This window comes from Misgurnus anguillicaudatus, chromosome 12, assembly GCF_027580225.2.
Source record: "Misgurnus anguillicaudatus chromosome 12, ASM2758022v2, whole genome shotgun sequence".
Lineage (NCBI taxonomy): Eukaryota > Metazoa > Chordata > Actinopteri > Cypriniformes > Cobitidae > Misgurnus > Misgurnus anguillicaudatus.
The window spans coordinates 36,279,228-36,306,893 of NC_073348.2; the positions used below are offsets into that span (position 1 = coordinate 36,279,228).

Consider the following 27,666-nt stretch of genomic DNA (forward strand, 5'->3'; position numbering starts at 1 on the left):
GTTGACTGTTATTTTAAGTTAATCGTAATTTTTTGTAATATGCTTATGACTTGCGAATGTAATGCTCAGTTAACTGAAATAAACCAGGCTTGATGACGTATGTAGCCTGCATATGCGACCTCCGGAGGCTGCAGCCTTCGAATTGAGAAACGGCCAACATGTTCACGTATCTGTTGTGCATATCACTGCGCAACACCTGCCGTTTGTCATAGGCACTATATTTTCTCGCGGAAGGATGGCACTTCACTTATTTGCCAAATAAAATAATGCAACATTTTATTAAGACTTTGTGGCTCAAATATATTTGTTACATTGCTAAATTAATATTCAAAAATGGTTCCTTTTATTGTAAAAATAACAATAATATTTTATTGTAAATATTATCGTAAATTGTACATTTTATATTGCTAAATTAATACTTAATCAAAAAGATTACTTTTATTGTAAATTCAACTTTTTGTACCAGTTTCTCACTACATAAAATCAGTTTGAAAAAAATATTTCTCATCTTCACATCTGTATTCAAGAGAAAAAAACCCTGCTTCATCTCAAACAATGTTTATTAGTTTATTAACATGTTTGTTTTCCCATTTATCAACTTCAGATGAACAATTTCTAATCATAATTTAAATCAAAGCAGTCTGAATAATCATTTACAACTCTCACGCAAGGAAATGTGCTGGGATTGCTTTTTACCAAATATATAATTACTGTCATAATATATACAGTACAATACCAAACGTCATTACCATTGTGATTTATGAATTTACTTTTATAATAAAATAATTAAAATTTTAGATACTGGCATTGGAGACATCCATCTAATACATCTTTGATGCAAATCATCGTCACAATCACTCCATACTGAAAATGTATAGCCAGTCTAATTTACCATTTCCAGAGTTTTCAATGGATGGTTTGGGGAACAATGGGCTGCCGTATCCTTACATCAAAAGCTTGTTCTCTCTGCTTACTATAGCTGAAGGCTATATAAGGGTTCGGCACCACTACATTTCCACTTATGAGGAAAAATAAAGAGGGCCCCAGATGGCATCAGGCAAATTGAAAATATTGGAGCCGCAAGGTTGCCATGTTCTCTGATGCTCATTTACTTGTATGCAAGGTGTCCTGAAACTTAGTGCTTGTGAAACGAACATGAAAACCTTTCTTGTTGATGGTGTCGTCTGAATGAAATTTGATGACGATGGCATCACCGGCTGAGTAGATCTCCTCTGGTGGCTGAAAAGGATATGCAAGAACAAGTGTATTATTATGTAGTAATTAAAACAAATATGTTTGGTCTTGAATGCTGATTGGTCGATAGTTAAGTTATATATATTCACAAATAGCGCATCATCTCTTCGAATATTGCTCAATAAGACTTTATATGCAGAACCAGATCCCTTGTCGATCATTTAAGTTATAGCATATGTTTAAAAGTGCTCATGCTTTACCCCAGAACCACAGTAGCGGCCCAGCCTTGGCGCTTTGACATCAGCCCCATCAAACAACTCAACGTAGTCATAGCCGCAGTCAGCTTCCTCTTCGATCTCAAAGGTGTTGAAGATGATCGAAACCCCGTAGCCTTTCTCTGCAGAAATCACCCATTGGCAATCTGACGCTCCGGGGTAATTGTTGTCCCCGAATGCAGCATGGGAATATAGGTCCATGGTCTTTATCTCCGCCTTTAAACTACCACCACACTCTGAGAACAAGCACACATAGGAGTTTTATGGTTAACGAAAGTCAAGATTTTTATAATGTCCATTCAGACGATACAGTGGAAGAAATACCTGCTGAATGAGAAGCCTTAAAACCTCTCTTCTGAACCGAGCTATCCGAGAAGAAACGCAGGAACATACTGTTGCCGCTGGAAATCACCGGTGAAGGTTTCTTACCGCCACAAAAGCGTCCAAAACTGGGAGCCCTGCTGTTTTGGCCGTCATATATCTCCAAGTGGTCATAGGCGCATTCCTCGTGTGCTTCCATGGCAATCTCAACGAAAGCCTGTAAGACAGAATACAAATAATATAATAATAATAAAATCTTTCTGGAACTACTTACAATGATCGTACTGTACTGTATGTCAACATAGTAGTTACTGTGGTGGTTAAAGGATTGTCTCTCAGTTTGAACTAACAACCGTTATGTTATGATCCTACAACTTTAAAGTCGCCATGAAACGGAAGTAGCGATTGCTTATTTGGTGATGTATATCCGAGTGAAATAAGGCAAAGCTGGATTTGAATTTGTCCATCGAGATCTGATTGGATCATTTGAAGTTGGGTCGTTTTGCTAATTGCTAATCGCTAATCGCAAAAATCTTCTCCCAGACCCCATCCACCTGCCAGTTTTTCATTATATTTTCATGGCGACTTTAAAGACTAATGATCTCATGTTGAATGATTTCAGTACGAGTTTAATGCGGTGGCCTGGTGTAGTGGACAGCGTCCAGGTGCAGGCTTTCTTGCTGGGGTATTTATCAGGCCAGTTTGGACTCGTGATGATACCGGAGACACTGGTAATGACCTGGTCACAGCCCACTGAAAGCACAAAACCAATACAAATATATTCATTAATTCTTCAACACTTCAACAAAGTGGTATTTCTGAATGGTCTGAGGATTAAGCAGATTTGAAGTGAAAGTATTTAATGGATACTATGTGCCGAGAGCATTTGGTTAATATCATTATCTAATTTTTAAGTTTTAGCCACATAAAGCAGCTTTTGCATATATTTATCTTTTTTTAATTCTGGTCACATCCAGGTTTCCTTCTTGTTAAATCAAACAAAAAATCAAAAAGTTCCCAAAAAATGTGAACAGACAAACATTTTTTATGCCTAAAGTACGTTTAATTAAAGGGTTTTGTCAGAGTAAATTACATTCTGCTAGGCACTGCCATCAGGAAATGTCGCGTACATGAGCAAGTACTTAATAAAGAACACAAAGCCATGACCATTTTTATGCATTTTTTGTTTGCCAAAGGCAAATGGTTTGTCAATGTCAAAAATGTAATTGTGTTTCAGATTAACCAAAATACTAAATGTTCTCAAATTCAAACTGATAACTGATTTCTGATGAGGAAAAATGCCGAACCTTCTTTGCAGTCGTGTTTGTTGCTGTGCAATACAAAGCCGCTTCGACACTGACAGCTGTAGCTCCCAAAAGTGTTTACACACTCATGTTGGCAGCCTCCATTTTCCCGTGAACATTCGTCCACATCTGCCAGAGACAGAAAATATCATTTATGTTATTTTAATTTATGTAATTTGTACAATCATTGTAGTTTCATTCTTACCTTGAAATGTAACGGTTGCTAACTGTAACTGTCATAAAACTGTATTTCAATATGTCAAAAGAATGATTTCTGTGTCAACATTAAAGGTAAAGACTCCCATCATTGTTTAGCGAACTCTAGCGGTGAAAATTACATATTGTCACCACACTCGGTGTGTAAATTTTAGCGGCATCTAGTGGTGAGGTTGTGAATTGCAACCAACGGCTCAGTCCACTGCCCAACCTTCGCTTTTGAAACGCATAAAGAAGCTACGATAGCCACCACCGTACAAACATTTAATCGTCGGAAACAACTTAGTAAAAATATTTGTCCGTTAAGGGCTTCCGTAGAAACATGGCGGCACAAAATGGTGACTTCCATGTAAGGGGACCCTCTGTGTTTGTAGATAAAAATGTCTCATTCTAAGGTTATAAAAAACATAACGGTTCATTTTAAACGGTCTTTATACACCCCATATAATATAGTTTTGTATATTATTTTGCATTTTTTCAAGAAATCCTTCTAAAAATTACACACTGCACCTTTAATAAAAATACAGTATTTGTTTACCCATTAAATGATATTAAAGTCCTTACATTGATGGTGTCGCTATGACTTTTTAAACACCTTTTTTAAACAAGATGCTGCTGTAAATATGCATGTAGTCTTTGGTAATTCGCAGATAGTAACTTGTATGTGTTCTTGCTCACCAGAAAAGAAGTAAGCTCTGAAGCCTCTCTTGGACACAGTATTGTCTGATTTGAACTCGACACGCATGCTGTTGGCCTGTGACGTGATCGCCTCTGGTTTCTCTGTGCCACAGAATTTCCCATGAAGCTTTGCGTCATTGGACAGACCACTTCGCACCTCAACATAATCATACTTGCAAACCTTAAAGCAGAGAGGGAAATAATTAAAGAATGCAGTTAAATAGCCAAAACTGCATAACCAAAATGAAAATTGGCATTGTTGTAATTGTTAAAAAAATAATCTGCTCCTGATTCTTGCTTCTAAGTTTCTCTGAAACACAGGCATTATTACACCTTTATACCTTTCAACTGACAAGGTAACCTATAGTAAGTGAGCATGTTTATGAATTTGTGCCATGTGCTACATAAAAATCATAATGGATTTTGACAGAAACCACTATGTAAAATTATAAAGCATTAAGTGCTTATAAACTTTAAACAGCCATAGTAGACTCATGATTACCTCGGGTCTGCATTATACAAAAACATTTCTTTCTTTTCAGCCTCTTACAACAAATCATAATGGCAACCGAATCATTTTGCATTTTATATCTCACATCATTGCCTTCGATCTCAAAGGCGTCGAGAAGCAGCGTGATTCGGTATTGCGCGGGTGCGATGAGCTGCCACACGCAGTTCTTGTTCGGGGGGTATTCCTGCGGCCATCCTGGACTTGTGAAGGAACCGTTGAGATTGGTCATGAATCCACCACAGGCAGCTGCTGGGGATCAAATGGAGGAGACATTATAACGCAACTGCACTCTTAAATATAAAGGTTTTAAAGGGGACAGAGAATGAAAACCCATTTTTACCTTGTCTTTGCTGAATAATGGTAGTCTACCCGCATTAACAAACATACAAAAAGTTGTAGACATGCTAAACATCTCAGACTCATAGAAATGTCAGCCAGAAAACGGCCCAATCTGAAAAACTGATGCTTATGACATCACAGGCATCTCACTGCCCCTCCACTTTAAAATAATTGGCTACATTTTTTGAGTGGCAGCAAAGTCAGCCAATCAGTAATGAGATTACAAGTTAAGCCAGTAGGGAGAGCCAAATAGGTGCAAAACCACTTGTTTAAAATCCCCCACCCTTAATAGAGCTATCTGAGAGAGGTTTTAGGAAGCTTCTAAGGCATTACAGACCCAAACAAAAAAAATTGTCTACATGTCACATCACAGAACAAGGATAAATACCCCGTTCAATCATTCTATGTCACCTTTAAGAGGGGTCCTTGATGCAATATCATAGAAGAACCATCTTGTGTCTTAAAAGAACAGTTTTTACCTTTTTATAGGATGTTGAAAGTTCTTTATGGAACCATACAGCCCAAAAAAGACCATATTAGGGGCATTTCGTGCAGCACAAATTGGTTGAGAGATTACAATTTGAACTATAATTTAAAATGCAATATAATACATATTGAACATTTTAATGTGTACTTTGAATATTCAGATAAAAGTGTCTGGGAAATGCATATACCATTTTAAGCATGTCTTGGATAAATTTTATTTATTAAAAGTGTAACCCTACAGTCATAAATGGAGGGCTACGTTGAAAGAAAAAATGTCAAAAAATGGTCCCAAGCCGTCACTGGTGCAGTACCCTAGTGTTGTAGTTCTCGAGACCGGTCTCAAGACCGCTTTTTAAAGATCTTGGTCTCGGAATCGACCACATTTTCTCGTCTCGGTCTCAGACAAAGAGGACTCAGAATTTTATTTCAAGACCGGTCAAGACCACAACTGATGGCACATCACGAATTTATTTATCATTAATTTAATGCAGTTTATTTCGGTTTGGAATATGATGTTTTAAAGTCTTGGTCGTGTCTTGGTCTCAGCCTGTCTTGGTCTTGGTCATGACTTGGTCTTGGTTTAGGTGGTCTTGACAACAACACTACAGTACCCTATAAAAAGGCTCCAATTTGTACCATTTAGGTACAGGTGGTATGCATTTGATGCCAATGTGTATCCATGAGGTACCTGTACTAATATATACCTTTTAATGCACTCTTTGGTACCAGTATGTACCTTTGAGGTACTAATATAAACTTTTTAGATACAACGTTTTGAAAGGGTACCAATGACAGCTAGGGACCATTTTTGAGTATTTTTTTCTGACAGTGTACAGTCAAGCAACTTACATGGATAGCCCATAATCATTCACTTTTATTCATTTTAAAGCACTACGTAGTATGCACGTAATATATTGTAGTAGCCAAATCCTCTTTATGTTTACACAGGTGACGCAATCATGTATGGTTTATAGTTTAAATTATAAATCTACCCCTGCAAATCAGAAGAAAATTCAGATATTTTTATATACAGTATTTACACAATAACTGATTTTGTTTATTTTTAGCTGGAAAAGTTACGGATTGCAGCTTTAATATTTACCATTGCTAAAAAAAAAATAATAAAAGCTATTTATGGATTTAAAGGAAATTGAAACAGGCATAATTTTCAATTATCAATATTATCCGTGATACAGAAACACACTCTGGCTTTGGAAATGTAGGTCTAAGTAATCATTAAATGCAAGGAGAGAGCTGAAAGCTTGGCTTAATGAAGCTGCTTTTCAAGTATGCCCTTCATCATTCCATCTTCCCAGAACAAATGAGTTTTTTTGTACAGCAACCTTATCAGAGTGCTTATATCTATAGAGAGGAGAGATCACATGACCTTGTTTTTCTTGTTAGAGATAAAATGCACCTGTGAGCGTTGTGCACAGTATCATTCATTTTCTTAAGACTGTATTACCTGCACCAGAATAACAGCTTGGGTGATGGACTGACTCAACAGCAATCTGAGGCTTACGCACTTAAGAGAATGAATCACAACGTGTGTCCTTTCACATTCAGTACATACAGTAAATATTTCCATTTGGGCGAATACACTTTTTAAAGAGTTTGTGTGTTCCCTGGGAATCAAATCAATGACGAATAGCACTTGCAGAGCAAGGCAATCTCATTCATTTCAATGGAACAAGTTATAGTGACCATTGGCGAAATCAAGTGGGCATGTCCAGCTATTCAACTTTATGCAAATGATGAGCGACTTTCGGGAGTGACTACCAATAGCAGTGAAGCAGTTATCTGTCTCTCATCAGTTATTGAAAGGATGGTTACTCATTTGTTTATGATTGTTTATATTACAACCAGAATTAGGAATGCCTCCTAACATCCTCATTAAAAGAGACGGCCGAAACACAGCGAGAAGTTGCTGGCAGTGTGCATGCAGCATAAAGCCTTTAAAGGGGACTTTTTAAGATGTCAAGTAAATCTTTGGTGTTCTTAAAGTACGCATGTGAAGTTTTAGCTCAAAATAGCATTGAGATAGCATGTTCAAATTTCCACTTTGTAGTGTCCTTTAAAATGCAAATGAGTTGATCTCTGCACTAAATGGCAGTGCCGTGGTTGGATAGTGGAGATTAAGAGACGGTATTATCCCCTTTTGACATCACAGGGGGAGCCAAATTTCAATGACCTATTTTTTCACATGCTTGCAGAGAATGGTTAACCAAAACTAAGTTACGGGGTTGTTATTTTTTACATTTTCTAGGTTGATAGAAGCTCTGGGGACCAAATTCTAGCACTTAAACATGGAAAAATCAGATTTTCATGATATGTCCCCTTTAAAGCGATTTCATCCTTTTTATCTTCTACAATTTTGCTCAATTTCCTAACCACCAAGATGAACAACAATAATGTTGAAAACTATTAATAAAACCAGTACTAAATGTGTAAAAAGACCCATGTTGTTTTTTGCATTTACATGTGCAAGCATTTGACTCACCTGTACAGCTGCGGCGATCGGAGGAAAGCTCAAAACCTGGTTCACAAGCGCAGTAGAAACTACCTAGCGTGTTGACACAACGTTGCTCGCAAAACCCCTTATCAGGTCGGGAACATTCGTCAATCTCTGATTAGGGTCATAAAAGGAGAGATCAGCATCAAATGTTTCAAGGACACTACTCTGACAATAAACATTCAGAAGCAAACGTATAGATGTTTTAAATAAACCAGCCTGATCTCATGAGAATTCATACATATTTTACGTGTTGACTAAATTTGTACAAGGTCAGTTGTGCAAAAATGTACGATTTTCATAAAAACAATAACGAAACCGCCCCCCCAACCCCATCATCAGATGGGCAAAGGTAAACCATACAAAAACGTACGAATGTGGTCATACGAATTAATATGAATTAGCCACCTCGTAATATACGTACGAATTGCCATGAGATAGCGTTGAATAAACCAATGTTTGTGTCAGGTAAGGCAGTCGAAATTTTAATTGTGAGCGTCACCTTTGAAGAAACTGGCTGAAAATCCAGCTTTGTTTACCGAGCCATCAGAGACGAACTTCATCCACAGTTGGTTGGAGCTGCTCTTGATGTCGTCTGGTTTTTCGTACCCACAGAAGTGACCCAGGAGAGGACTGCTCTCTGAATCTCCGTCTCTCACTTCCAGATAGTCATAGGCACAGTTATCATGTTTCTCAATCTGGGTTTGAAATCAAGACTGATTCAATGAATAGTCAATTGAGAATGTCAACTCCGAAAACTGTGTAAATGAATCATTGTGATGTACGGTTTGGCAAGATTAGAAATTCAAAAATCTTTTAAAAATAATTGTTTTAAAAGCATGCATCAGGTTTATTTCAAGTGTATTTATGTAAATTTTATGCAATAGAAAATTACAATTGCAACATTTTTATGAAAGTTAAGACTAATCGAATCTGAAAATGTCAAATGGTTTAACCGCCAATTGCGCCAAAGAATGAGAAATATGGCATTTAAGCTTAATCATAAAAAATTTTTAAATACAATTTTATTAGTTATTTCTAAATGTAAATTTTAATGCGTTTTTGTAATATTTGTCCTGACATATGCTGAAAACAGCTCTGTTTTCTAAATAATCTTTGACAAATGATGTAAAAATTTATGTAAAAATTATATTACACTAAACGAGATGATTATATTTTATTCCACATTATTTATTTTTTATTTTCATTTTTAAAAATAGTAGTTACACCAATTGACACAGACCGGTTACACCACATTGAGATTTTTGCAATTATCCCCCAAATATTATTTCAAAATGAAATAAAACCAGAAATTTAGAGTTGGTCCTCAAAAGGAGAATGTATGCAAGTAATCTGCAAATTTATTTTGAAAATGTAATTGATATAAAAATAAAGGGTATCCCGCACACTATTAACTTGCAAAATATGAAAAATATTTACTGCGACGTTTCGATCAAAAGATCTTCCTTGTTCCTGAGGAAGATCTTGTGATCGAAATGTTGCAATAAATATTTTGCGGGATACCCTTTATTTTTATATGTGTTTGGACTTCATTGTCTCTTTATCCAACGCACCTATCCAGAACTAACAGGTGTGCGACATTGTTCTTCTTATGATTAACTCATTTAATTGAACCATACGGACACAAAATAACTAATGTCACGACATTGACCCATAAATGAAATATGTGATTTTTATTAATGACATAGACTGTAAAAAATATAGACGTAGTGTCTGTAACGTCACCCATAGGTTTGTGAACAGCTTTTTTGAAGCCAATAGTTGATATAACAGATATTAGTATAACAGACAAAAACACCTAGATTCATTATATAATTTAAAATCACCTCAAATGACTGGAAGCTGAGGCCCACGTGGAAACCCTGAGGCACCATAATCTTCCATATACACAGTTTATTGGGCCGATAGTCGTCGGGGTAATTGGGCGATTCGATCTGTCCGCTGTCTCGTTCCACCTCTCCTCCACAAATAGCTGAAAACGTCCAAAGAACATGGCACATAAACGGCACATCTGTTTTTGAGGAGCAAAGCCTCACGTGGAGCAAATCATGAACTTACGAAGAGAGTGAAGAAACTGGGGTCAGAACAATTGAAGCTGATGTGAGATACAAGAGTAAACGCTTTAGCTAAGAAGAGCAGTGAAGTCTGTTGATGCAGCGCTACCTTCATAGATGGCAGAAAAGCCTTTTCCAACCCAATTACTACTGCTGCGAAATTCAATCCAGAGTCGACTGTCAGTGGACACAATGGCTTCAGGAAGCTGGTCTCCACAAAAACGGCCTACAGAAAAATATAATTCAAGCATATTGTTTTTTTTCAGAACTCATACACTGTAAAAAATACATTTACATTTTTAAAGGGACACTCCCTTTGGTAACTTTCAATAGCAGGGGACAATTTTCGAGCACTGCATAATATCATTACGCCTTCTGCAGCCATGTTACAGCAGCAAAGTCCTTGATTACCACGCCAGAATGAGAGCATAGTTCCCAGCCATATCTGGCCAGAAAATCGCAACTTCCAATTTTCCGTCGGTCCCAGCACACGATGCAACCACAAAAGAGTCAAGCTCCAAATAGGAAAAACATCAAAACTCTTTGGTTATTTTTAGCACGATGCTAATGGTATAATCAGATTCAACGGATTATGCTAAGCTATGCCAAAAATGGTACCGCCAGACCCGGAGATTGGAATGGATTCCAAACCGGCAAAAATCAAATATTTAACTCTAGGATAGCTGGAAAATGAGCATATTTTCAAAAAAAGTGGAGTGTCCCTTTAAGTATAATCAACTTAAATTAACAAATCATTTCAATTTAGATTTTTTATCTTTCCTGTAACTAACAAAACAAAGTTAAATTTTCAAAGAAATGTAAAAAATTTTAAATACAGAAAAAAATAGTTCATAGTGCAGTGATGTTAGAATCCATAATTTAGTAGTTTGGTTGCCATCCCTTTTTACAAAAAGTATTGCGTGAATATGTTATGTCAGTAAGAAATTCACTGAAATGCAGAAATACTGAAATAAAAAGATTTTAAAAAAGTGAGAACCTATCAAGGGTGCATTTCTCCAATATCCATCACGGATCTCGATGTGGTCGTACCAGCACAGGTGACTTCTGTACAAATCCATTGAAGTAAAATTAAGAATGATCTAACAAATAAACAGAAACAAAGGAAAAAGTCAAATGAGGCAATCGAAAGTATACATCCTATTTAGTAGATTTTTAAAAAGATGTATATTTCCCCAGAGAAGAGGTGCAAAAATACACATAGTTATAGTTGGGTCATTCTCAGAAAACAAGAAATGCATGTGCCCTTATGACTTATTCATATATCTGCCTGCAAAAACCCAGCTGAAGTCATTTTTTTTATGTTTGACTGTTTTCTACATAAATCTAAAGAACATTCTGTGAAAATATAATATAATTGTTACCATTTTCATGTGTCAAACACAATTGTACAAAAAAGCATTTTTGTATTATATCAAAATTCGCATACAGAAAATATAAACATTCAAAACGAATAGCTTTTAGGATGTCATCCTACACTTCACAGGAAACATTATGGATTTTTTTCCAGAAAACTTAACAAAATCGATTCAAGCACTTTCAATGGCCTGTATCTATGTATGTTTATTTTCAAAAACTTTTTAAGGCCTTAAAAATTTTCACAAAATTTTTAGGGATTTCAAGGACCCAAACCATGTTTTTAATATTGACTGAGTACAGTTATGTCAAAATTTGAAATCAATATGAAATCACTAAGTGAAATAAGCAGTGGCGGGCGGCCAGTGACTTGTCTTTCGAAGGGCGCGAATTCAATGTGTTCGTTGCGTCATGTGAACCATGTGAATCATGCGTCATGTCAAAATACGTGCCTGCTGCAAATGCATCGAAAAGGTTTGTGATAAAAGAGATGCTCACGTTCACAAAAAAAACGTACTTAACACTAAACTTTGATTACAGATGAGATTAAGCGAGTATCTGGCAAACGCGAGCGTCTTTTTTATAAACCCCTTAGAAGCGTCTGCAGCAGGCATGTGTTTTGACATCACGCGTGATGCACATAAGTTTACATATTTTGACATGACAAGTCACACACATGACAACATAAAAACATGTTGTGATGAGTTTCCCGCCTTCTAGTTAAAACAACCAAACATCAATTTATAAAGACTGACGCTTCTCTGGGGGACGGGCGCACTAAGAAACAAAAGTTATGGTACAGTTAATGTCAGGTTTAATTGTTGGTTAGAAATTTTTAGAGCCCGACCGATAAAGGATTTTGAAGGCCGATACCGATACAAATGTTTGTTGGGTTTTAAAATCCGATATTCCGATACATCGGCCGATATTTATTTTTTAGCTTTTTTATTTCAGAAACGTGCAACAAAACATTAACAGATTTCCTTAACATTAGTTATTTGTAGTTATTTATGAGTTTTAACTAAGATAATATGATAATGCATTTTAAAAAGAAACTTGTTTCTTTTATTGTCACAACAGAACAGAGGAACATCAAAATATATTAAAGTTCTGATAAATAAAAATGTATAAAAATACAAACTTAAGATGAAACGTAAAGGCCTTTGAAAAAAAACACAAAAACAACAACAACCAAATCAAAGTTACCAGTTTTAAAATACTTGGTTCATAAATATAACTTTGAATAGGACTGGAGACAAATTCTGTTAAGTTCTGATAAATAACAACAGGGTTGAAGGCTGTTTCGTCCGGGTTTTTTTAAATATTAATTTATTGGGCATTATGAATGCCGATACCGATAGTTGAGAAAATGCCTAATATCGGCCGATATTGCCGATATATCGGTCGGGCTCTAGAAATGTTTAATATTTAATTGTGATTTTTTTTTGTCTCACGATAGATATAGATATCTATCTTTCCCCATTCAAGTAGATAGGACTTGAATGAGATGTTGCAACCCTAGTGGATTGACTTCTCTCTGTAGTCCAAAAAAGTGATATTAAAGTACACAGCAAATTGAATCACTTAAACCACAGACCGTATCCTGCATCAATACTGTAGTCCTAGTAACAGGTGCAATTTGCATATGTGTTTTTATACCTTCTCACCAGGCGTGACAGATATCCTCCATATGCAATGAAGATATGCAGCATATCCGTTCGGGAACCCAGGGGAGGAGAAGTTTCCAGTGCTGTCTTGAAGGCTCTCTCCACATCCTGTGGACGAAACCACATTGAGAGAAACTGACAGATGCTTGACCTGGAAACCGGATTCTCTGAATGGAAAACAGTAGCAGTTCTGCAGATGTTAAGGTTAGTTTAAAAGCAACCAGCTTTGTTTTAAAGTATGAAATCACTCCAGCTGAGGTTAAAGAGATTAAAGGAGATGATTGCAAAAACAACTGTTGGGATTTACAGGAACACCATGATCGTATTACAGATATGTCATTTCATTTCCCCACCAAAAGAGGAAATCTAAAAACCTGGTTGGTTCTTCAAACGAATGCTCGAGCCACGATGCAAAACAATGGCTGCTAAAGAACAGATGTGCTCGGGATCTGAAGGGCCACTTACTAGGACACTTGTAGAGTTTTTGTGTTTGAGCGATATCTCCTTTGCTCAATCTCGTGCGCTGTCCGATGGGTGGACGGACTCCGTCGACGTCGTACTTCGGCAGCATGGTATCGAGATAGATGCCCCTATTTTTCAGACATAAAAGCAACAACTGAAGTAAAGTAAAATCTTAAAAGGCTTTCAGAAATACTAAGATACAGGCGTATGAAGTGCTTTTGGGGCCACTTTACAAGTTTGTACTTATTGAGTCTCAGTATCATCCAGTTTCCATGGTGACAGCACCCAGAATGGGCAGAAGAGGATTATTCATCCAAACGTGAATATATCATTTCATTTTAAACACATACAGTATGTTTTTTTGTTCCATGTACACCTTTGATTGAATTATAATAATGATAATAATAAAACAGCATCAACTTTTTCAAAATGTCTTCTTATGTTCTACATAAAAATCAAACTTCTGTACAAGGTTAGATAGACACGAGAGTGACGGCGTAATGATAGGATTTTAAGCTTTGGATAAAAGCTTTGCCTTTGACTCCCTTGAGCCCACCCTTGCATGCCAGAGAACAACGGCACTCCAGTCCTACAATTATCCAGGACTAAAAGCCGGAAAGAGCTTTATTTGTTCTGGCCCAATTCCAGAACCCCCCGACCGTACAGTGGCGAAGGTAAAACCGCACAATGTGAATATTTCTGGATGTGAGGCCGGTAGGAGAGGAGCCGCTTTGTCAGCACTTAAAATAACAATCATCATACAATCTTTCTTTCCCACACTTCTTAGTGGTACAAACTGTTTCTCTGTTTGCAATTTACGTTACTCTACTGTATGACCAAACCCTGACCGAGTTTCTGAGAAGTTATATATATAGGAATATTAGACCTTAACTGCATGCATTGCAGCACTGTACGAGGTGTTAAATAACTTTACATTAACTTTCAAAAAAATTCATTACATCTAAAGGCAACTAGGTTCTGGTGGTCACCCAGACTTGGAACTGGACCTTCAGTCACCCAAATCCACCACCACCGCATTGTAAATGATTGAGTGCATTGTGTTTAATCTGTTGCATAAATATACATGGTTCCCGCAAAAGTTTCGACCAGTGGATTTCCATGACATGCAGTTATTTATGATCACTGTATCAGCATTTCTAAATAAAAGTGCAAATAATTGATTTGCTAATAAACCATTCAGATTTGAAACCATCTTAAATAGCATAGTTTTCTCAAAAATGAAAATTCTCAACATTTGCTTACTCTCATGTTGTTACAAACCTGTATACATTTTTATTTTCTGATAAACATGAAGGAAGATATTTGGAGGAATGCTCCATTTACTTCCATAGTATGCATAAAGAATACTATGGTAGTGAATGGGGCTCATGAACGATTTGATTACAAACATTCCTCCAAATATCTTCCTTCATGTTCATCAAAACAGAGAAATGTATACAGCATGAGAGTGAGTAGATGATGACCGAATTTTCATTTTTGGGTGAACTATCCCTAACCCTAACCCTAAACATTCAACCGATTCACATAATAATCAAATTATCATATGACATCACAAAACTAATATACTAAAACATCCAGCTAAGACCCGCATGGTAGCTGGTTTAAGGTGGCAGTAGCTGGCAAAGCTTGTCAAGCAGATGGGTCAGCTGGTCTTTCAGCCTGACCAGCATAAAAAGTGACCACAACACAGCTAAACCATGTTGCTAAAGGAGCTAAAACCAAGCTTTGATGTTTTTTCAGATGCTTTTATTCGAAGTGACCTACAGTTCAAGTTATTTTATGAGTATATGTAATCCTTGGGAATTGAACCCATGACCTTTACATTTTGTTTTTTGTTTTTGACCATGGGAAGCCTGACTTTATAATTATAGTAATATGACTCCACCACTCACAAAGGCAGAAAATGACCAAACCTTAAAAGTATTAAACTTACTAAGGCAATACTGTTTATTATACCAATAATATAATGTCTTAAAAATAGGCACCAGAGCAATGTTTGTGGTAACCGTTGTAAAAGAGGAATAATTGACTCTGGTCCTTTAAATTATGTAAGGAATAACTGAAGACGGGCCATTGAATTATTTGAAAATAATGCACACCCAAGCTGGTAATGTCTATGCCTTTATGCTGCGTTCACACCAGCTGCGGTAGAGGCGTCAAGCGTGAGTGATTTGAATGTTAAGTCAATGTGAAGACGCTTTGATGCGCGTATGGAGGTCCCGTGTCGCGAATTAACCATTTAGCACGGCACGGTAGACGCGATTCCGCCTCATTCACATGTCTAGTTCGTTTTATTGAATAAATTTAACTTTGGCGGAAAAACACGCCGCGTTAACCAATCAAGAGCTTGCTCTAGTAGTGACGTAATTAGAGGAAGCGAGTGGAGTCGCAGAAGCCCCTCCCATGACGCGAATTTCCGCGTGAGTGTCTCGATGACTAGAATTTCACGCACGGCTTTCACGCGTAAACGAAACGAGTAAACTCAAAATGTTTAAGCGGCAAACTAGACGCGGTAGATGCGAATTTGACGCCTCAAACGCGGCTAGTGTGAACCCACAGTTACACCGCGGGTGTGCATTATTTTCAGAGTCAATTTTAGAGTCAATTATTCCGCTTATCCAACGATTACCACAAACATTGCTCTGGTGCCTATATTTAAGACATTTAAAAGGTTAGGTGTGCAGTTTGCAAAAAAATAATCAACACCCATGAAACATTTCTCAGTCAATCAGGCCAGTGGTATAATTGAAAATAATGCAAACCCGTGGTGTAACAGCGGTGTGCATTATTTTCTTAAAATTCAATGGCCCGTCGTACATTTTTCATTACATATTGCAGATAATATTACTTGCAAGCTCTTAGCAGATCAGAGAGCTCTCTACCCAAACAAAAACTGTGCTTGCTAACCTGTGCACATGCGCGGTAGCTGAAACAACCTCGAAAGAAAGTGGTTTTAGTATAATTTAAGCCTAAGAAACGAAAGTTATGGTCAGTCAGATTTAATTGTTGGTTGTGGACAGACATGAACTGTAAGAAAGTCTTAAATTGGTCTTTAAATGCTAATAATCATAAAATCCATGTTTATATATCACACAATTATAATAAATATAATATAATAATATAATAAACTGTAATCGCATACAATAAAAGATTGACCTCAAACCTGGAAAAGGTGTTTCTCGCATAATGCATGATGCTATCAAAGTCGTAAACCTCGCCCAAGGAATCTACATCATCAGACTCCATCTTTATGAAGTTGTACTCCTGACCTGTAAAATACAACAGGTAAACTTAAAACAGACCCCTTCACATTCTCAAAAATATTATGCAGTTGACAAATCTGTACTGTTCATACAAAACTAAAAGAGAGTTATTGTACCCGGCTGGATGTTTTCTCTAAATATGTCAACATGCTCGTCCCGGTCAGGTCGCGTGTGCTCATGCCAGAAGCCAATGACGTGTCCGAGTTCGTGCACCACGATGCCAAACTTGTCACAGTTCTTCCCGATGGAGATGGCCTGTGGTCCTCCCCCTCTCCTTCCTACGAATGAACAGCATCTACAAAAGAACGAGAAAAAAATGTTTCTGCACTTTTTCCACACAGGACCATGTGTGTTTGGATTTAGTTTTCCCTTCATAATAAAAACCTTCATTTTAAAACTGTTTGTTGTTTGATTTATATTTTAATTTGTTTCATGATCTGAAACATTAAAGTGTGACAAAAATGCAAAAAATCAGGAAGGTGGCCAACACTTTTTCACACCACTGTAAATATTTGGAAGTAACCAACTGCACAAAATATTATGCTTAAAAAGTAACAAATAAAATGTTTTGATGTTCACATCAGGCTTTTAAAAGACACACTGGTTGCCGAAATTTTATTTTAACACTTTCCTCGCCAGCATTTTTTAAATAAGTTTTCAGTCAGCGATATAGCATTTTTTAAAGATTTTCACAAAAGTTTAATGCATTCCAGAAAATTTTCTTCTTTAAATATATAAACTTACAATATATCAAAAGAAAGAACAGACTCTCTGCTCTCAAACAAAAAAGTTTTATCCTATCTTGATTTGTTCTCTTTTTATCACCTCTCAAAAAAGCCGAGATTATTGCATTTTTTAAAGGACTTTTGTTAGAGGTCAGTTTAAGAACGATGATCAAAACATACACACAGTTTTTACTGTTTTTGCATCAGTGGATGCTTCAGTGTTATATAAGTTGGGTAAGAGCAGCACCTGGTGGACAATAGCGGAAATATGGATTGCCGTAAAAACTCATCATTGGCAAGGAAGCATTTTCTCTTAATTGACAAGATAACTCGTAAATGGCGGGGAAAGAGTTAATAGCCAAACACGCAAATGGGTAATTTGTAATCAAATTTGTAGTCAGACATTTTGAATTGACCTTTAGAAATGCAATGGCCATCCCTGACAAGCAACGTTTCGGTCATTACCGTGTAGAGGACAGTAGGATCTTTCTTTAACCAAATGTACAATTTATCAAAGTTCGAGAAGCCTGCGTTCAATTCACTGGAGACACACAATGAGTTAATGCGGTCAATAAGATTCTGAGGTCAGGCTCGGCTCCAACTAAAAAAAGGGCATCCGAAATAAGGCTGATTTTGTCATGAGCCGCAAATGGCCTGCTCTTCTTATTGTAGTTTAATGACAGAGTTTTGACTCGCAACAAAGTCTTTATCAGCAATCACACACAAACTTATGCATATGCATCATTTCGTTTTGTACGTTTATTTTCTGAAGAAGAATTGAAGAAATGTCAGAGTGCAAAGCATGCTATATAGACCACCCCGAAGGCAAATTACATGCCTAAGTTTAATACTCCAAACTGAGGGTTCATTGAAATCCTAACCCTGTCTCTAAGTATGAGCAACAGCATTATAAAGCAGCAAATAATGCTTTGAAAGGCTTTTGGTACATGACCTGAGCACACAAACAGATCAGGATTGTAACCCAGATACACAGCCCTATAAAGGCTCAAATAAAAAAAAACATTAGAGGAGAACATCAGTACAACAGTCACAAACAACCTTCATGCAGCGACGCTACCTGCTGAGAGCAGCTTTGTTCTGAAAGAAAACTGTGTTTGTGCAGTTGGTGCCTATAAAAAACTGCTAAGAATTTTAAATTCTTGTAGGGAGCTGCTATTCGTGTGCATTATGAAACTGAGGGACAAAACTGAATCATGAATATTTATGGAGGTCTATAACAGTGAGTTATCTACCTATGGAGATGTGAACTTCAACTTACCCACATGGCCGGATGGTAAAGACAATGTAGCTTTCCTCTGTGCTTCTGTCAACAAAGGTCACGCAGGTATATTTCTCCCAGTGTCGCATAGCTTGCTTGAAAACGGCTCGCTGACTGCCTACAGGGGTTGAAATTGGTAAAAACCTGGAGTTAATTGAAGTTTATGTGCCAAATGATCAATAACAAAACTGGCTCCAAAGAAAGGTTACACTTTAGTTTAAGGCATTACTGTTAATAATATATTTAGGTACAGAGTATTTATAATTAACAAGGGTTAGGGTTTGGTTTAGGGTTAGTTGCATGTAGTTATGCACAATTTACTTGTAATAGTATAACAATTGTATGTTATGTGAAACAAAGTCAATTTAAAACAGAGTTAGCATTAGTGTTAAGCTGTTTAAGTTTTATTTGAGGTAAGTATGGAGAATAATTACTATACCTTAGATGGAGGGATAGCATACAAACAGTATTCTATATACTGTAATATTATCTAGTACATTATAGTAAACAATTGAGGAGCTCAGATGCGAAAGTCGCTAAACGCCACCGTCGTCAATAATGAGATAATGGTGTTAAACAAATGCTCTCGGCACATATTATACGTTCATCAAATACCTTTGCTTCAGAAAAACTGGTTTGTTGGCAAAATCTGCTAAATGCCACATCAGTTTTTCAGCAAAGTCCTCTAAATGCAGTAACGATGAATTTGAAAAATGTTAGCACAGGAAACAACGATCGTGGATCACATGCAAACTTCCATTGTGTCCATTGTGAGTACCTGAATACAACCCACATGTGGCAGTGACATGATCACAGCGCCCCCTAATGTGTGGTTCTGTTTCTTCCATTTTGAACTCTGACTTTAATCATTGGCAATATTTTTTGCAACAATAGATTTTGCGACTGTTTACTATGTCTTGTCCAAAGATTTTTTTTTACAAGTGGATGTTTTGTTAAAGCTCACGTAGCTGTTTCTGCATTTCTGATGTTAATCTGGAGTACCTGTAGAGTAGTATGACATCCTTTATATCTCCGAAGAGTCTTTAGTTTAATCAGATTTATAAAAGAAAGATTAGCTTTACCGAATCTTTCCGATAACATACGAAAAAATGAAGAAGGAGGAGTTATACCGCGGGAGGAGCGAGTACGAGTCATGCAACACTATACAACGCTGTTTTAACTTATGATTCACTACATTTTCGTGTCATTTATATAATATGCACGCGACTATTTCCAACATAAGACAGAAGTCTTACTTACCGCATGCAACTCGTCATGACCCGGTTGGGAAAAACCCTGGCGAATCAAACACACACGCAAAACTCCGCTGCTACCCCGGATAATAAACTATATCCATTGTTTTCATAAGGCTGGATTTCTTCCCCTTACATCCAAAAACACACTTCATCTTTCGTGCCATTGTTGAGTTTTGAAATTAAACAAAGCTGAGTGGCGTGATAAGATGTTTGCAAGCTCTAGCGTCTCCCGCTGATTGACGGGTGGGCGGGGTTTTCTGGGGGAAGTGCCCATATAAAGAAGTGATACGTATAGAAAACCCCTGAAACGTCAGCTGGACCTGTAATCGAAAAAAACTTTCCGAAACTTGTACGAACCCTGTCGAAGTGAATTCGGCACAGAAATACTCAGTAACATGCCCAAATGCTTTTTTGACACTTTGCCTACGTTTAGCATGAGGAAACAACTATAACCGTGTTAATAAGTCAGAATGCTTGAAATACCATTGAACCCCCCCTTAAAAAAAACTTTGCAGTGAAAGACACATTTGTTAAATACCAATAAAATAACTAAAGTGACATTTGTGAAAATAAGGCATTCCAGTTACTTACTAATAACCTGTTCATTGTTATTAAAGTGAAATGATTGAGCCCTTCCATGTCAGACGCACTTAAAGGGGTTTTGCATCTGGACTCCTCAATTCAACAAACAACATACTGTACTTAAAATTGAAAAAGTGTGAGTATGGTATTTTTTTTTTGTTGAATAAACAATGCTGCTTTATGTGCATACAATAATTTTTTTTAAATGTGTAAAAAACAGTTAATGCCTTACCGCTAAAGTTGCCACTAATAACATATGGGATGATGCCATCTGGCCAGACTCTCTCGGGCCTTGCTGTGGCTGCTCTCCTTCTTCGTAAGAGGCTTCGAATGGCCAAAACTGGCTCTTCCTCTGCACTGCTATTGGTCGAGGATCTGTTAGCTAGGACAAAGACAATTCTTTAGACAAATCTGAAGGCCTATTTGAAAAAAACAATTGCTCGTTTGATTTAAAATAGCTTGTATAGTTATAAAACAATTCATATGTTTCACATACAGTTTCATACAGGTTTATGTGACCCTGTCTGTAAAATCCAGGATAAAGTTTCAGAATCTAATACTGTAATGAGATTAGGAGCATCAAAGTTTAATTTCAATCATTGACGTGACATTATAATCAGCCAATATTAAATGTATTAAGGTTATTAAAAACATTTTTATTATGTAGTAAAACTTTTATGTAGAAAACACAAAACACAAAAAATTACTTTAGCTGGGTTAGGTCACATATACTAAAACTGTAGAAGGGCCAGATTACACGACTTTTGATTATGTAACAAATACTATTATTGCATGGTAGCATTATATCCTTTAAGGTATAGTTCACCCAAAAATGAAAATTCTGTCATCATTTTCTCATTCTCATGTTGTTTTAAATCTGTATGAATTTATTTTTTCTGATGAACACAAATGAAGATGTTTTGATAAATGTGTACACACAGATGTTTGTAACCATTGACTTCCATAGTAGGAAAACAAAGTTGACGGTACTCATTAGATTCCATCAGATTTGTTTTTCCTACTATGGAAGTCAATGGTAATAATCAGCTGTGTGCTTACCATCATTGCTCAAAATATCTAATTTTGTGTTCAACAGAAAAAGGAAATTCATACATGACGATGAGAAAATGATGACATAATTTTCATTAATTTATTAATTGAATAATCATACTCACCTGATTCAGAGAGGTTAGATGAGGCTTTCAGTGCAGCATTAATGTAGTTCAACTTAAGCAAACGCAAGTCCTCTTCATCTAGAGCAATATCCCCCAGAAAGGCAGCTTTAAAATAAAAATGGCATTATTTCACTTATAAGTATCATAATGAACTTGTAATGAAACCTGACAGGAATTCTTAAGCTAAAGGCTTTCCCACTGCACAGACACAATTTCACACAATAGAAAAGATGGGTTTTGGAAAAAATCTGTTGCTAAAGTAAAAGTCAAGTGGCAAAAGCAAACCACTGATAAATGTAACCCTTTCCAGAATGTCGGCGAAAATATCTCACCTTTACCATGATGGGATGCATTCAACCCGATTCAGAGGTCTTGGTAATTACGTGTACATAAATGATGGTTAAGGTCACATTGGTGCAAGGCCAGGAGAGTCACTTAAATAACTCTCTGGGGTCACACCTGCAACGTTTATGTTTCCAGCTCAGAATTTTAATAGACTTTTAGACCAGGCAGGAGATACTAAAAAATATCCACAAACCAGCACTGAAAATCCAGACTCGGCTTACTTTGCCCCAGGGCCTGGCTAATGAACAAAATGCGGTGCGTGCACAAGCCATTAATAATAACAACATACAGGTGTCGTTTCATCTGCAACAATTAAGCGCCGCTTGTAAAACTGTAACTGTGGGATTAATGCAGCATGAAATAAAGAGTTATTATATACTGTGCTGCCTTTTCAATTAACTTGCTTTTCACAGGCGCTTTTCATTTAGTAAAACTTCACTACATGACCAGATGTTTTGGGTTGAATTAAAGGTGCATTGTGTAACTTTTAGGAGGATCTCTTGACAGAAATGCAATATAATCTACATAACTATATTATCAGTGGTGTATAAAGACCTTACTTAATGAACTGTATTGTTTTTAAAAACTTTAGAAAGAGCCATTTTTACCTACATATACCAAAGGTACCCTTACATGGAAGTCGCCATCATGTTTCTACAGTAGCCCTAAACAGACATGCTGATCTACAGAGTCGGCATCGTACCTTTTGTCTCAGATGATGATATGTTTGTCCTGTGGTCTATGCGTTTTGAATTTAAGGGGCGAGCTGTGAACTGAGCTGTTGCTTGCAATTCGCAATCTCACCACTAGATGCCACTAAAAAACCCACACTGGACCTTTAAAGTTATTTACGTTACACTAGGGCACCTGTGTTAAGTCTTTAAAGATGGATGAATTGCAAGATCAAGTCCATGTTAAAGCATTCTCATACTTTTTAAACAAAAAATATATATCACATCTGCATGTGGTAGCCAAGCATCTGCCATTGAAACAAATTAAAATATTTTGCCATAGGGTACACATGCCTGAACACTTAAATTTATTACTAATAATTTTCACATTTCCAATTTCGTAAAGGAATTTTAACTACCTAAAGCTATTTCATCCAATAAGGAATTTGTCACCTTGCGGTAGATTTAATCATTTTAATAACTCTTTGACAACAGGAAAGTTTTACCCCCACATGTTCTCAACCTAAAACATTTGCTAAACAAAACAAAAAAGCCCTGCATGTCTGAGCACAATGTCCCTTTTAATAGTGTTTATCAGATGTCGAACAAGTAAACATGCGTATAAAGAGATAGTATGTTCAAAACTTTAATTTAATACTAATTAAATTCTTTTCTTGTCAGAAAAAGAAAAGAAACCAATTACGACACACTAATTTTAACGAGAACATGCAAGCCCCACATTAAAATGATCAGTCTGACCATCTAGACAGAAAAATGACCATGTGTCACCATAAGCATTTTCCAAGCTGTTGTGTAAACAAGAAGTAATAAAAAAGTTAAAAAAAAACATTGAAATACATTGACAGAAAAATGTTTTAGGTTTTAGATGCTGCCTCGACAGAATCTATCCTTGTAATCATAAAAAATGAAACTGTCACGTATAAATGTTTACAAATATAATAAAGTAATAGTTCACCCAGAAATGAAATGTACCCCATATTTTACTTACACTCAAGCCCTCCTAGGTGTATATATCTTTCTACTTTCAGGCAAATACAGTCAGAGTTATATTTAATAATATCCTGGCCCTTTTCAGCTTTATAATGCCATTGGATAGTGCCCCATTTTTAAAGCTTTATTTTTTTATATTTGCCCATATATTACTCGCTCTCGAACAGGTGTATGTGACTTTCTTCCTTCAGCCAGCTCTTTTCTCAGCCTTATAATGGTATTGAATAGTGCCCCATTTTCAAAAAGCATATCCATTTTTCAGAAACTAAAGCTGCATTCAGACTAGCAGCAACTAGCCGTAGCAGAGCGACGCAATCTCATTGATTTCAATGAAAGCTTGGCGACACAAGTGACAGTGACCGTTGGCGACTGGATGGGGCGTGTCCAGTCGCATGACAAAGTTGAGAAATGTTTTAAAATTTATGAAAATTATGAGCGACTTTCGGGAGCGACTACCAATGTGAACGAAGCAGTGTAGTTCACGTAATCCGTGTCTCGTCAGTAACTAAAGTGGACGTTACTCATTTGTTTATGACAACAAGATAGAGAAACGCCTCTCGACAAAGTCGCTTATAATGTGAATACCTTAATCCATACAGCTATTAAAGGTCATTCAATGGGTTTTTGTAATATTGGGTCAGAGGTCAGCCCTCCACCTGACCTCAACTTTCCCGTAAACACACGCATGTGTAGTTTATAAAGTTTGAAATATAAAAGTTTCCTTAAAAAACATCACTTCACCTCGGAAGACATTTAATAACCATATGGATTCGTTTTTGACAGATGGATGTGCTTTTTTTGATAGATGGATGCGCTTTAAAAATGGGGCACTGTCCAATGCCATTATAAAGCTGAGAAAATAATATAATTTAAAGGGATAGTTTACCCAAAAATGAAAAATGTTCTCAACCCCAAGTTGTTTTAAACCTGTATGAATTTCTTTTTCCGGATAAACACAAAATAAGTTATTTTGATAAATGATGGTAAGCACACAGCTGCCTTAACCATTGACTTTCATAATAGGAAAACAAATATTATGGAAGTAATGATGAAGAAGGTATTTTGATAAATGATGGTAAGCACACAGTTGATGGTACCCATTGAATTCCATCATATTTGTTTTTCCTACTATGAAAGTCAATGGATTCAACAGCTGTGTACTTACCATCATTTATCAAAATATCTTCTTTTGTAATCATCATAAAAAATAAATTCATACAGGTTCAGAACAACATGAGGATGAGAAAATGATGACAGAATTTTTATTTTGGGGTGAACTATCCCTTTAATATAACTTGAACTCTGTTTGGCTGGAGGAAGAAAGTCATATACACATGCTGGAGGGTGATGGTTTTTATTTTTGGATGAACTCGTGTTTTAAAAATAAATAAATATTTATTATTTATTATGCATGTTATTGTTGACATCACTGGTATGACCAAAGTATTATAACACCCAATTCCAATCAACTAGGTCGCGTTTCCAAGATACATTTCCGTAAAGCTAGAAACATGTTTCATGTGATCTGCAGTTTAACTCATCTAAATCACAGATATCTGAATTATACTCCATCTGGTCTGGTTCAAATGAACGCAACACAATTCAACCCAACTTCAGTGTTAAGCGACCCTGTTAGATCCATTAATAAGCTCGGTTTAACACGGTTGAGTTAACATACAGTCCCGGGGGACCTGCAACATTTACTCTGAATGTGATTTTTTATTTCTCAAACCCCCTCAGACATTTCACTTTCTAGTATAATAAATGCATGTTTCACTTCTGGCCCACCTGAACTTTAAATTTAAAAAGACATCCGCCATCCAGACCGTTTCCTGTCTAAGGTTTCTGCTAAAGAAATGCAATAAAACGTCCTTAATATTTATAACGTTGCAACTGTATTTAGTCGTTTCATCAACATGAACAGATGCCGCTGCAAAAAAGCAGCTGTCGTCTCTTTTTCAATACTGTTTTTATTACCATCAAATGAAATTGTGTAGCGTAACGGTGGTTGGGCCAAATCACATTCTTGTTTAGACGGACAGGTTTTAATGGGGTCTACAGCATATGAGGATAATGAAGAATCGTCCAAAAACTGACAGCTATATTACACGAGACTAGTCTGACTAATTTAACATAAAAATGTGTGTATTTTTTTTGTTAAATCCTTTGATGCCAAACTTGAGCAGGTGGAAATGGCATTGATGTGCCAGCATAAAAGTCACCCTTTTTCAATTTGCAAGCAAACAAGTTGTTTAGCCTAGATAAAATTTCTGTTTTTTAAGAAATAATAATAAAAACACATAGCGGTTACGTAACAGGGTTCTGTTTTCCTTTCGAAGCATATATTAAAATGCTTTTTGTTTCGATTTGCACGACACGGTTTGACCATGGTGAAATTTAAACAATAGATATTAAATTCAGTTATAAGAGCCCAGACAATTATTCCACTCCCTATTCAGTGGCCAGCTGTCTATCGCCGTTACAAAGATTTGCCCACTGAATAGGAGCTTTGTGTGTGCAGGACATTAGTTTAAACATATACAGGCCATCAAAACTTGGTTAGATAACTTGAAGGGCAACCTATAAGTTTGCTTGAGGATGCAGGCTTCTGGATCCCATCAAAATCTTAGTTCTCATGTTGTCTTGCAGTACATGGCCAAACAAAACAAAACCAAACTAAACTACACACTACAACACAATGCACAACAGGACAGCACCACCACCATCACACACACACACAAAACAAGCAATAAGCAGTTCAACACCTTTAACAAAACAAAATGCAAGGGCTGTAACAAAGCATTAAACGCTGAATTAAACATGATTTGCATATGCATTCATATAATGTATTGTAGGCTATATTACCAGCTTTGCAGGGGTCCTTGTAGTCGAGCGCATCACTTTCTTCAGGACCCGTCTGATAGTCTGTTTCCACTTCGATCGTTAATAAAAGACGAAGACTGAAGACAAGCGAACACGTCCATAGGGATCTCATGACGGGAATGAGCGCGGATGTGGAGCCGGGGCCGGCAGAGAGCCTGTGATGGGATTTTGGAAGTAGTTGGGAAAAGGGGAGCAAACGGGAAGGCGGGTTTAGAGGAGCGAGCGACGCTTTGCTCTCTTCAATGTCTTTATTCTAGTCCAGTGATTCGCTAACATACCCGGGCCCCGGGCCAGCATCCAGCTTGCAAACATCACAGATCGGAGGTCAGTGCACTCGATGCGCTCTCAGCCCCGCTGTGCGTGTGTGCGCGTGTGCGCGCGCGTATCCAGTCGAAAATTAACATGTTTTTCGCGTATTGGTTATCATTGGAGTATTTTTCCGTTGCATTAATGATTTACTGATGCATTCACAATTAATTGAATTAAGACACCGCACACATCCGACAGATACAGCAGCGTTTATGTGTTTTTACAGGCATTATGACTTGTTTCTGTATAAACTTGTAGATTTAAAGACCCTTGTTGGGCAACTGACAGCACGGACACAGTAAAAGCACAGTATGTCCTGTACTTTAGCAGATGGCTTTTATTGGAAACAATACACATTATACCTGAACCTGAAACCATTAAAACCAAACCACTGGGTGGTCCTACCATTTCAGTAAAACTTGTTTCAAAAACAATTTGAAATGCACAAAAAAATGACAATATTTAGTGTAATATGAGATTATCTTTTGCCATAAAAAATGTTTGATGGAGCAATACAATAAATTCACACCAATAAAATTTTTTTAAAAATGTATATAATAAAAATAATAACTTTAATTCACGTTTAAATAAATAAATAATTGCTTTTCAACTAAACACAACAATTCAAACATGACTTTATGAGTGTATACATTCTTAAAGAAAACATAACAGTAAAACTTTATTCAAAGGCTGTTATACTTTTGTAGTGAAGCTTAAAACGGCACAACTTTG

At 36.7% G+C, this 27,666-nt stretch overlaps 1 protein-coding gene across 2 annotated transcripts; it reads right to left on the bottom strand.

The window, feature by feature from the left end:
- Window positions 1-751: 751 nt before the first annotated feature.
- Window positions 752-27,062, bottom strand: bmp1b (bone morphogenetic protein 1b). Of its 2 annotated transcripts, none has more exons than XM_055207790.2 (20): window positions 26,608-27,062; window positions 21,716-21,820; window positions 20,773-20,922; window positions 18,703-18,820; window positions 16,815-16,993; window positions 16,599-16,704; window positions 13,418-13,542; window positions 12,945-13,060; window positions 10,909-11,011; window positions 10,021-10,137; window positions 9,684-9,829; window positions 8,339-8,534; window positions 7,825-7,950; window positions 4,585-4,745; window positions 3,989-4,169; window positions 3,098-3,223; window positions 2,416-2,543; window positions 1,794-2,007; window positions 1,455-1,705; window positions 752-1,239 (listed from the first exon to the last, which is right to left on the bottom strand). In XM_055207790.2, exons 1-20 carry the CDS (start codon window positions 26,735-26,737, stop codon window positions 1,105-1,107), a joined length of 2,913 nt encoding a protein of 970 aa, XP_055063765.2. In that variant the 5' UTR covers window positions 26,738-27,062; the 3' UTR covers window positions 752-1,104. The 2 variants fall into 2 exon arrangements, with proteins under 2 accessions (XP_055063765.2, XP_055063764.2); XM_055207789.2 differs by having other exon boundaries at window positions 4,585-4,748; window positions 26,608-27,061.
- Between the last annotated feature and the right edge of the window lie 604 nt (window positions 27,063-27,666).